The sequence below is a fragment of the Neopsephotus bourkii genome, unplaced genomic scaffold (assembly GCF_033783945.1).
Source record: "Neopsephotus bourkii isolate Nb327-2 ecotype Australia unplaced genomic scaffold, CSIRO-AGI_Nbou_v1 NB_1542, whole genome shotgun sequence".
Classification (NCBI taxonomy): Eukaryota; Metazoa; Chordata; class Aves; order Psittaciformes; family Psittacidae; genus Neopsephotus; species Neopsephotus bourkii.
Window position 1 is genome coordinate 1,544,024 of NW_026902018.1, and position 12,431 is coordinate 1,556,454.

Below are 12,431 nucleotides of genomic sequence, written 5' to 3' on the forward strand. Positions count from 1 at the left end.
CACTGGAGCAGCTTGCTCCAAGCCCCTGTGTCCAACCTGGCCTTGAACACTGCCAGGGATGGGGCAGCCACAGCTTCTCTGGGAACCCTGTGCCAGCGCCTCAGCACCCTCACAGGGAAGAGCTTCCTCCTTATCTCCAACCTAAATCTCCCCTGTTTCAATCTGAACCCATCTCCCCTTGTCCTGTCCCTACAGTCCCTGATGAAGAGCCCCTCTCCAGCATCCTTGTAGCCCCCTTCAGGCACTGGAAGCTGCTCTGAGCTCTCTGTGCAGCTTCTCTAATCCAGGCTGAGCAGCCCCAATGTTCTCAGCCTGGCTCCATACAGGAGCTGCTGCAGCCCCCTCCTGCTGGCACTTGGGATGCACTGCCAGCTTGGGGGCTCCTTTTACCCCCCCATAACCCCACCTCTGTGCTCTATTGCAGGCGGCAGCCTCTCCAAGCAGGACTGGACCATCCAGTGGCCCACGACGGAGCCGGGGAAGGAGAACAGCCCGGGATGCCCGGCGGAGCCAGCACAATGGGGCAGGACTCACCTCTTGCCGAGCCCCAAGGTGCAGCCCAAGTGCGGGCAGCATCACTGCCACGGGGGCTCCCCGCACGGACCCATGTACACCCACGTGGACCGCTTGACCGTCGAGGGCCACCCGGGGCTCTGCCCACCCATGGAGTCGGGGCACCGGTCCTTGCCGCCGTCGCCGCGGCAGCGCCACGCTGCTCACCCCCCACCGCGCACCCCCAACATCGTCACCACCATGACCCCGCCGGGGACGCCGCCGCTGCGCCGCAGGAACAAGCTGAAGCCCCCCGGGACGCCGCCGCCGGCCTCGCGGAAGCTGATCCACCTCCTGCCCGGCTTCACCGCGCTGCACCGCAGCAAGTCCCACGAGTTCCAGCTGGGGCACCGCGTGGATGAGGCGCACACCCCCAAGTAAGAATGGGGTAGGGGGGGGTGATGAGCCCCATCCCAGAGCCTTCGGAATGGTTCCTGAAGCATGGAATGGGTTGGGTTGGAAAGGATGTTAAGGTCGTCCAGTTCCAACCCGCTGCCTTGGGCAGGGGCACCTCACACTAAACCGTGGCACTCTGCATGGCAACCTGTGCTTGAACACTGCCAGGGATGGAGCATTCACAGCCTCTCTGTTCAACCCATTCCAGCGCCTCAGCACCCTCACAGGGAAGAGCTCCTGCCTTAGATCCAACCTGAACTTCCCCTGTTTCAGTCTGAACCCATCACCCCTTGTCCTATCACTCCAGTCCCTGATGAAGAGTCCCTCTCCAGCATCCTTGTAGCCCCCTTCACACACTGGAAGCTGCTCTGAGGTCTCCAGCAGCTTCTCTTCTCCAGGCTGAACAGCCCCAATGTTCTCAGCCTGGCTCCATACAGGAGCTGCTCCAGCCCCTGAGCATCCTCATGGCCTTCCCTGGCCTTGCTCCAACAGCTCCATGTCCTTATGTTGAGGACATCAGACCAGAGTGCAACATCCTATTTTCACCTTTGAGGTAGAAAAGCCCTTTGCAGCTCAAAGTAGACACCACCCCATTGGGGATGCTGTTGGGATGGTGTCTACTTTGCTCCCTGGGAATGTGGGGTGGATGGGGAGCACCAAGGGGCTCCAGCAATCATGGAGCACAGCATGGGTGAGCTGGGTGGTGGGGTTTTGATACTGCAGCGTGGGATGTAAGGACTGTGTGTGGGTTTGAGCGTGTTCAAGAGCTCTTGGAAGCCTACAAGGATGCTGGGGAGGGAGCTTCATCAGGGACTGTAGTGATAGGGCGAGGGGTGATGGGTTCAGACTGAAACAGGGGAAGCTCAGGGTGGATCTAAGGTAGTTCTCCACTATGAGGGTGCTGAGGCGCTGGCACAGGGTGCTCAGAAGAGCTCTTGAGCTCCTGCAGAAGACTCCTCAGTCTCTGCCCATCCTTTCCCACTGCTCTTGCTCTGTGGCTCCGGCACCGGCAGAGGCTGCTGCTGTGCAGGGAAAGGGCTCCCAGCACCAAGGTGCTGCATCTCCATCCCCTATGAGCGGTGCAGAAAGCCCTGATGCTGCCTCGGTGCGGGCTGGCAGGGGGGAGCGATGCTCACCCCGGGGCATCATCTCCTCTCTGCAAGGATGCGTTGGGATGAAGGAGCCCCAGGGCAGGCTGTGCTGCCAGACCCGGGTCTGCCCCAGTTTGAGCAGGAGCAGACCAGAACAGGTTTGGAACGGGCTTGGGATGGCCGCAGCATCCTGGTGTCACTTGTTCCCCCCTTGTGTCCCTAAGGCTGCGGCATCCCCCGGGCTGTGGTTGTTGCACTAAATGGGGTGTTTATTAAATGGGGAGGGCAGTCGTTGGTCTGGGCTGTGACCTGTTGGTGTCTAAAGGCTGCTCAATGCATCCAACAGGGCTGTGACCTGTTGGTGTCTAAAGGCTGCATCCAACAGGGCTGTGACTTGTTGGTGTCTAAAGGCTTCTCAATGCATCCAACAGGGCTGTGACCTGTTGGTATCTAAAGGCTGCTCAATGCATCCTCTAAGGCCACTCTTCCCCTCATGCTTAGGCACTGGGAAGCTGAATTTACTTTGGTCCATCCCGGTGAGCATCCCCACATTCACAGGAGCAGCCCATCTCCTCTCATATTTCTGTTCCAGCATCCTATCCAAGCCCTACTCTCATTAATGGAGTGGGCATCTCCAAGGGCAAAGCCTTCTCTTGCTTCCTCACATCCATTTGATCCCCAGTGTGGTCATCGCATGCTCCAGCTCACCCTGATATGGGTCTGGGTGAGGTTTGGACATGGGTGTCTGGACCTTACTCCAGCAAAACCCCTTTGGGTGCTGATTCCCCAAGCCAGGCTGCAAGCTGCTCTAATGGAAGGTGTCCCTACCCATGGCAGGGGTTGGAACTGGGTGAGCTTTAAGCTCCTTTCCAACCCAAACCATGGCTCTTTTGGACCCTGTCTGTGTCCAGTGTCTCTGGTGCTCCCCTTCCTGGTGGTGTTGGACAATCCATGGATAATGAATTAATAGAGGGAAGAGAGAGCCGATGCTAACAGCCGATGCTGTGCGTTCTACCAGGGGTTCATCCTGTCGATATAGGGGTCCCAACCTTGGGAAAGCCACTTGGAGAACAGAAAAGATGAATCCTCCCTAATGGCACTTCATGGGTTTTCAGTAGACAACCACTAAATCCCACTTGCTAATCCCATTAGTGCTTCGGGAGAATAATTAGTGCATTAGAGAGGCAGCTTCTTCTCTTCCTCCTTTTCCCCAGCAGAGGTGTGCTCAAGTTGAGCTGTTCATCAGCCTGGATGTGATGGGTAACACAGAGAAAAAGTGGCTTTTTGGGCTGCTATCAGCTAATTCCTGTTTTATGGCTGTGTCTGTGCAATGCACCTGTATTTTGGGGTGGGTTTGATTCTTTTTAGTGTCGTAAGTGCGGTGTCTGGGTCCTCTGTGCTCTCTGTAAGAGGGAGGCTTCATCCTGGCCTCAGACACGAAATGGGGCTCATCCCTGAATTATGATTGCAGGTCTCCAATCAACCCCTTCTGGTTTTAGCTGTTCCAGTGGGCTCTTGGCTTGCTTTGGATCATGGCTTTCTGTTCCCTGTTTGTATCCCAACATGGAAATAGGGGCTAGACCTGGAGAGCCGATGGTGTGGGGACACTGCTGGGGACCCCAAGTGTGCGTGGGCATCTCCTGGGGTGATTCTGGGTCTCAATTTGTCCCTATTCCTGCCTCTCTGCAGACTGGTCCCTGGTGGAACCCATCTGAAACCCTCTCAGGAGGGAGGCTGGTGTCCCCCAGGCTGATGTACCTGGTGAGCCCCGTCTCAGGATGGGGGGAAATGGGCTCTGGGGAGCCAGGGATACCCAGATGCAAGATGCCGTGGGTGCTGTGGGGCTGCCCCACAGATTATTCAATGCAGGCACTGAAGTAAAACACCACCATGTATTTGTGAGAGCAGGAGCAGCGACTGAGTCCTCTCTGGAGCAAAAGGCCACCACGTACCACTTGATTCTTGATGCCAGCTCCTAAATTTGCTTGTATTTCATGGTTTGGAGTTTATTTCTAGGGCTTAATCCATTGCTTTTGCGTGCCAAGACCTTCTGAAGCAGGGGTTAAGGCTTTTTTGAGCTTCCAGGCTCAGCTTTTCCTGCATGGAGCCTCCAGCTGTTGACCGTAACTCTGGAGTATGGACCATTACTCCTAAAAAGATCCCCTGGCTTCCATAAACCCACAATCCATAAACACCCCGGGAATGGCCTTGCAAGGGAAACAAAACATTTAGAGTGCTTGAGAATATAATGCCCATTTACTACCTCCCGAATTCCACGGCCCATTTCAGTCCTTCCTGGGTAGTTAATGGTTATCCATCAGCAAGAAGGCAGGAGAAAAACCCAACCCAGTGGAAGGGCTTAAAAGGACCTCAGTTGGGGAGTAAAAGTCAGGTTGGTTGAGACTGAGCCCAATGGTGTGTGTTAACCCTTGATGGGGAGTGTGTAAAACAGCCTCTGGAGGGGAGATCTGCCCCAGGGTAGGTGGGTGCTTGGGTCCTCTCCATCCTTACACCCATATAAAGGGGAGCTGAGCCAGCAACCTCATTGCCTTCCCAGCTGTGGTTCCTTTGGCCAAGCTCATGAGCTCCGTGGCTTTCAAGGAGCAGCCCCTGGTGATGAGATGGGAGGGAGGAGCAGAGCAGGTCCCCAGTGGATTAAAGCAGCGTGACCCGGCAGAGCTGAGCCCCAGGGGATGCTGAGCTCTCCCCAGGCTGGGTGAGTGCTGCACCCAGGGCAGGTTTGGGCTGGGAGGAGGCTCCTGCAGCTCAAGGCAGCTTTGGTGTAGGTGTGTTTTCAATGAAGGCTCCTTATCCTGTATCACTGCAATCCCATCCCAGGTGTGGGTGCAGGTAGGGTTGGGTGCTCTGGTGACAAAGTCTGTTTATCCAGAGCCATGCAATGGTTGGCTTCCTTGCCTTGTGCCTCATTGATCCTGAGGTTGTATCATGGTCAAGTCTTTTCCCAGTGCCTAAAGGGGCTGCAGGAAACCTGGAGAGGGGCTTGGGACAAGGGCCTGTAGGGACAGGCCAAGGGGAATGGCTTGAACCTGCCCGAGGGGAGACTGAGCTGAGCTCTTAGGCAGAAGCTCTTCCCTGTGAGGGTGCTGAGGCGCTGGCACAGGGTGCCCAGAGAAGCTGTGGCTGCCCCATCCCTGGCAGTGCTCAAGGCCAGGTTGGACACAGGGGCTTGGAGCAAGCTGCTCCAGTGGAAGGGGTCCCTGCCTGTGGCAGGGGTTGGAGCTGGATGAGCTTTAAAGGTCCTTTCCAACCCAAACCAGGCTGTGACTCTGTCATACCCTGAATGGGTGAAGTCAGATGTGAAGTTCACATCTGCTCTTGTGATAGCGCACATATCCCCTTCCTTATGTTCCTCTTGTATTACTTCCAACTTTAACTTGAAGCTTTGTGTGTTGTGGGTGGTTTTCCCCATCCCATGTAGCAGAAAACCCCCCTGAGAAACAGGATATATCCTGCAGCACTTGGTCAAGACTGGTGTGAGATCCTACTTGGGGCCTCTAGGCATGGAGGTAAGACTGAGTCACAGACTTATAGAAACCTGGGACCCAAGGTCTTCTTTAGCCCACCAAGCAGCCCGTGGTTGCACTGTCCCTAGAGTTAACAATCTAAGGTGGAATTCAACGTTACTGAGAGATGGGTCATTGATTCTGCTGCTCTGCAACCTTTCTAACAATGATGTTTTCGCTTGTATCAATGCCAATCAACTCTTCTAGCAGGTAGATCAATTATTTGCTATTCCACACGGGCTGGATTTGAAAGAGCAGCATTGAGATGGATCTCGTGCTTGGTGCGTCTGACATTTCCCAGCCTTGGAAAGGCAAGTGGGATCTTGGCACTGGGGATGAGCAAGAGATTGCTGTTTGCAGAGCAGGTGGATGCAGCAGGGCACCACCAACATGTGCAAATAACCCATCTGCAGCATCGTGTTATTCATCCTGTGTGGCCTCCGAAACGTAGAGACCCGCTTGGTACGTCTGCAATGGGGAGAGCATTGAAGTGAGGGGATTTGAATAGCAAACCAAGCAGCATCTCTCTGTGTTTGCAAATCATCTTTGTGATGCATCTCGGGGCCTTTGGTGAGTCAGGGCTGTGGAGCTCTGCACAGGTCCTGGCTTGCCTCCAGCTCTCTCAAAGTATGGTCTGCACACCCCGGCTTGACAGTGATGGGTAGGCTCCATAACCAACTGGCTCTCTGCTGCAATTATCCCACTGCTCTGGGCTGCAGCTCTCCTTAGCTATGTCATTAATGTTAATTACTGCTGTGGCATCCCATCAAGAGCAGCTTTAACGTGCTTGGAGGAGAAACTTCTCGCCGTGTGCTTTAGCGAGAAGCTGAGCTTCCTTTTGCCACTTTGGAAACAGAGATCGTGGTGATGGACTGAGATAAGGATTAACACCATGAGGTGGGAGGTGGCAGAGCTCTCCTGCTGCTGGCACTGCTGCCTCCATGGTGTCCATGCTGGAGGGGGGGGCAAATGAAATGCTGTGGGCAATATCCCAGTGTGGTGAATAGGAAAGGCATTGCCCGCTCTTGGTCATGACACAGCCAGGAGGACATGCTGGAGCTCTTCACAGTTCTCTCTTCCAGTTGCAGCTATGCAGGAAGGACATGAAGCAGCTCCTCTGTCCTTTTCTTTGTGGTCCAGGAGGTTGGTGAGCTCATTTCATCACCATCATACAAGTCCCCATTGACCCATTGCTGTGGCCCAAACAGGTGGTGTGTTGGCCAAGTGCTTTGGTGGCTTCCTTGGCGATGATGAAGTGAAATACAAGCAGGCAGAGAGAGCAGGGTTCCCCAAAAGCCATGAGACTGCTCCGGCTTCTCCTTCTCAGTGAAAGAGCTGCCCAAGCCCCCCGTGCATCAGCAACCTGAGACCCAGAGGCAGCCTGTAAGCAAAGCACAGAGCAAAGATTGCCCCAAGTCTCTTCCGAGAGGCAGGTTTGCAGAGGTGTAGTGAGGGTAATGCACCTCCAGCTCGGGGCTTTCCTCCCAAAACAGGTCCAAGTGCTCGTGCAGGTGCCTGGGCCACACTGTGTGTTACTCTGCTCATGTTAATGCCAGTGGTGTAGGCAAATTGCTTGAGCTGATCACATCCCTTTCTGTAGCTGGGTTTTGCAAGCATGAAGGTGATGATGGCTGGGAAATGGGGTTTAATACCAATGGAGACCTCTGGTCTTCAGCCCTCCCATTAGGATAGGCTGGGAGCTGGGGTTGTTCAGCCTGGAGAAGAGAAGGCTCCAGGGAGACTGTACTGCAGCCTCCCAACACTTAAAGGGGGCTTATGGGAAAGGTGGGGACTTTTCAATAGGATCTGTAGCGAGTAAAGGTTTTAAACTAAAAGAGGGAGATATAAGGAAGAAATTCTTTATGATGAGGGTGCTGAGGCGCTGGCACAGGGTGCCCAGAGAAGCTGTGGCTGCCCCATCCCTGGCAGTGTTCAAGGCCAGGTTGGACACAGGGGTTTGGAGCAAGCTGCTCCAGTGGAAGGGGTCCCTGCCCGTGGCAGGGGTTGAAGCTGGAGGAGCTTTAGGGTCCCTTCCAAACCAAGCTATGATTATAGGGGATGGATGGGAAACTCAGTGCAAACAAGGAACACCCAGGACTGACCTGGTGCAGAAGTGGCTAAAGAAGACTCAATCTCAGCATCCGTAGTTGCCCATAGCCAGTGTTGCTCATCCCCAGTGCCCTTGTGTGTCCCTCAAAGAAACAGAACAGTGGAAAGGAAGAAAACAGAAGGGGCTTAATGAGAAACAGGATCCTGCTTCAGGATCCTGGCAATTAGCTCCTGGAGCAACTTCCACACTGCAGCCTGTGTCTATCCATGCGCTGCTCCTGCTGCCCTCCTGCAGCAGCATCTCATTGGCACACGGGTGCTGGGAGAGGGGAAAGAAAACCCCTGCTTGGCTCAAGCTCCCTTCAAAGAGTTTCCCAGCTCTATAATTTGCAGCTGTAATAAAAAGTTCTGCTTTGTGATAGGAAAAGGGAATAATAGATCAGTAGGACTCGAACGTTAAAGTGCAGCCATCCAGGGAAGTGGGGACAGGCACTTGGATAAATATTTAACTGTTGAGGCTTTGATATGAAAGCCCTGCTTTTCCTCTGGCTGGAGGAGGAGGAGGAGGAGGTTTGTTGCCTCTTACAGTAATGGGGAGGATAAATGTAACGTCTGGGGGCTATTCTCATTATACGGTATCAAGCAAGTATTGCACAGAGCTTGTGCAGACCTGGGTGTAGAAGGAAGGAATTTCTTCTCTTCAGATCGGTTCAAATAATCCCCTGGCTTTAACTCTGTGTTTGCCTTGAACACTGAATATGCTGAAGCAGCCCGTGCTATCCTGGCTATTCGGGGAGGGATGCTTAGTGGCAATGGGTCTAGATGCTGTTACATTGGTTTTCAGGCATGAAAAGTGACCCAGTGCCTCCTTTTCTGACAGTGATGGCTCCAGCCGTGGTAGTTTTGGTCCAGACTCCTCAAGGTTTGGGGGCAAGAAGAGAAGGCTCCTTAAGGAGAGACCTTAGAGCAGCTCCAGTGCCTAAAGGGGCTGCAGGAAACCTGGAGAGGGGCTTGGGACAAGGGCCTGTAGGGACAGGCCAAGGGGAATGGCTTGAACCTGCCAGAGGGGAGGTTCCTGTTCCCATCCACATATTCCACCTTCTACTCTCCCACTGTATCCTGTTCTTCCAGGTTGAGACATCCCAGCTGCTTTTGCACAGCAAAACTCCGTGCCTCCTCACCAGGTACCTTTCTATGGGGGACCCTAGAGCATCCTCACCATTCCCGCATCCTTCCTCGCACCACAATTCCCCATCAATCCCTGCCCTCCCACCGGTCTTCCATGCCCGTAGAGCCTCGCTGGAGCTGAAAGGAGTGACGGGCCCTTTGTCCTGGGTGTCTGCTCCTGTTTTTCATCGCTTCTTGAAACCCTCTATTTGTTTCCCGCAGCCGGTGATGAGCGTTTGAGTGATGGCACAGAGCAGGCGGGGATGCGCCATTCAGGCTGGATTGGCACCTGAAGGGATTTGCATTAAGCGCTTCAAACTCGCGGGGCTTTTATTTCCCCTCCTTTTTCCTAAAGCCTCCATCATATATTTAGCAGATTCTTGCATGAAATTACCTCTCTAATAGTTGGCATTTACCTCTCGGCGCATGGAATCGCTCCCAAATAACGGTGTTTATCTACCCGAGCATCCGTGGTAGGCTGGGACAGAACATAGCCCTGATGCTCCTGTGGACCCTGGTTTTAGGGGGTTGGGATGCAGGGTGCTGTGTCTGGTGTCCCTGTTGAGAGATGCATGAGGAAGACATGGGTTAAAGTATGGGTGGTTTTGGCCATGCAGAGGGTTAGGGGATGGTTACGTTAAGCAGGTTGACTGCCAGTGAGTGTCTGTGGGTCCAGGAGCAGCTGTGGGGCTTGTAATGTAGGAACCAGTGAGCTTGGAAAAGGTCCGCGGAGCTGAGGGTTGTGTGGGGCAGGATCCAGCCCTGTTTTCCCAGTGGGAAGCCTGGAATCCCTGCAGCAAGGGCTGCATGGTGCTGGCAGAGCACCCGGGGCTGCCCGGCTTCACAGCCTCCTGCAGTGGGGCTGGGATGAGCATGGAGAAGGGACCCGAGGCTCCTGGAGTGTCCAAAAGGAATAGTTGGGATGTTCAGAGTTGGGATCTGCTCTGAACCTGCCCAGAAAGGAGGCGGTGGTGGCGCTTTCCCTGCCATCCCTGCATGATTCTGGGGGGGCTTCAAGCCTGGAGATGGGCTGTGCGTGGTCCTCTTTGCTCCCCACAAACCCTTTAAAGCCAGAAGGAGCCCTCGCTGGTACAGAACTAACTCCCCATGTCCCTGACTGGCGTTTTGCTGCATTCCCCGGCTGGGTTGGTCTCATTTCAGTGATTGCCCAACTGTGACTGGAGGATAATGGTCCTTCCCGAGGGCTGGGAGGTATCAGCACCATCTAAATAGCCCCTTACCGCAGCCCCAGGCTTTGCCAAGCCTTTTCCCTCCTGCTGCATTTGCTTCTCCATCAGCATTCCTGTGTAATCACCGGGATGCTTTAAGCAGCGCCTACATCCCCCTTCCAGAGCCAAGCACTGAGAACTTCCCAGCGTCTGGAGAGGTGTGAAATGGTGCTTAATGGGGGGATTAGTGCTGCCAACCCCCCCTCATCCCCCTGAGCAGCCGAGCGAGCCCGGTCTGCATCCTGCAAGCATCCTGGACTTGGCTGCTCCCTCCCCATCCATCTGGGGTTGCACGGCTGAGGTTTCCATCAGTGAGGTCCGGGGTGCCCCCTCTTCAGAAAAGGGGTCTGCTGCCGTGTAGAGGGTTTATCCCTATGGAAAACTGACTTAAGCTGATGTTTTTCCTTGTTTTGAAACAAGAAATCCACTGGTTTGCTTCTGCTGTCCTCGATGGGTTTGGGGGGATGTGTGTGTGGGGTGATTCCCAGCAGGACCTGGAATGGGATGCAGGATATGGGGACTCGGGGGGGGTTTAGGCTGGCAGAACCACGATGCATTTCCAGCACTTGCTTTCCCCCCCACACCTCATGCGGTGCCACTTGGGTAACTGAGGAGGAAATAGGAATGTTTGCCAGGGGTGAGTGAAGCTGTTCCCGGATACTGGAAGTTGACCTGGGGGTGGGTAGGAGGAATATCCTCATCCTCCCATGGGATTTACACCCCTATCTCCACTCACCACCTGAAAAGTGAGACACAGAAAAAGCCTGATTCAGGAGTGGCTTGTAGAGGAGAGGCTTTTGCAGCAGGGCTGGGATGCTGCAGCCCTAAGTGTGGTGGCCACATCCTGCACCATCCTGGTGGTCACCAGCCAAAGCGCATCCCTCTGATAGCCAGAAGTGCTTTGAGCTTTACTCAAAGTCCTATTGGGAGGTGATGGGGTGTCACATCCCTGTCCTGGTGCTCCTTCTGTGCCTTGTCCCCACGTTGGTTGTTGTGGCCTTGGGGCTGCTTTGGAGCATCCAAGAGGAGATTGCAGCGAAGCAGAGGAACCGCATCACCTCTTGGATGCCTTTGTAGGTTGGTTGTGCTTGCAGGGCTTGTGCTGCTCCAGTGCTGGGTTATTTGCTGTTTCTGCCTTCTTCCCCATTGCCTTTGCTGGAGGATGGGGCAGAGGATTGCTCCCTGCAACCATGCATGGTGCTGGAACACCCACTGCCCACATCCTCTACACCCCAGCCATGGGCTTGCCCATGGACCAAGGAAGAGGGGTCAAGGCCATAGTGAGACATTGTGTGGCCAACCCTCAGCTGGTTGGCTCATGGGGGTTGTGTGTATTTCTGAATTCATTTTTCATTCCTGAAAGGAACATGGAGAGAGAAACATCTCTCCAAAATCACTCATCCCTCCTAATAACGAGAGCTGTCACAGCCCTGCTTGGCACGGAAATGATGCTCGTGGTTAATATTTGCTCTGGAACTGATTTATGGGTGGAAAAAATGGAATTAGTGGCTAATCAGTGCATTGCAGGAAGTGCTATGGGGTGGGTGCTGGGGCCGTGCATGTGCTGGGGGAGATGCTGTGGTCATGGCACTGGGTTGGGATCAAGCGGCAGTGATGGAAGGGTTGGTCTGGCTCTGGGGCTTCTCACAATGGTGATTGGTAGGTTTGCTATAAGGACTTGGGGTTTAGGACTTAGATTCCCCCTGGTGGGGCATGGAAAGCATCATCTATGGGGCTGCTTGTGCATTGGGCCACAATGAGCTCTAAGAAAGGGTTGTCCTGTTGGACCTGGCTGGAACAACCATCTGCCCCATCCCAAGGCTGGACACAGGGGCTTGGAGCAAGTGGAAGGGGTCCCTGCCTGTGGCAGGGGTTGGAACTGGATGAGCTTCAAGGTCCCTTCAACCCAAACCAGGCTGGGTTCTGTGATTCATTCTATGACCCTATGTCCAGCACACCCAAAGAAGCCGTTGCAGCCACCCCAAAGGCAGCAGCAGCTTTTCCTGTGTGAGGAAACAATTAACTTATTAAAGGGTGGTTTAATTTTCTTCTGCTGAGGCTGCTGCAGTCATTTCCTATCTGCTCTCCTGGCCGGATGCCCATGGGTGCTGCTGGACCCAGGGCAGTGGGAGACGCCTGGCCCCAGGCAGGATGGTTCTCCTGTGGTGTCTGAGCTCTGGTCAGTGGTGCTGGAATGATGGCAGCTGAGCAGGACCCTATGCAGGGAATGGGTGTGGAAGTGTTCAGGAAAGCAACTGCTTTCCCCTCGGGCAGGTTCAAGCCATTCCCCTTGGCCTGTCCCTACAGGCCCTTGTCCCAAGCCCCTCTCCAGGTTCCCTGCAGCCCCTTTAGGCACTGGAGCTGCTCTAAGGTCTCCCCTTCAGGAGCCTTCTCTTCTCCAGGCTGCCCCAGCCCAGCTCTCA

The 12,431-nt window shown here is 54.5% G+C and overlaps 1 protein-coding gene across 1 annotated transcript in view; it reads left to right on the plus strand.

The window, feature by feature from the left end:
- The window catches only part of KSR2 (kinase suppressor of ras 2), a 79,134-nt gene that overhangs the window by 14,681 nt on the left and 52,022 nt on the right, over positions 1–12,431 (plus strand). Inside the window, exon 4 of the mRNA XM_061370524.1 lies at positions 425–929. Within this exon, the coding sequence (XP_061226508.1) occupies positions 425–929 (505 nt within the window). The remainder of the gene's footprint in view (positions 1–424; positions 930–12,431) is intronic.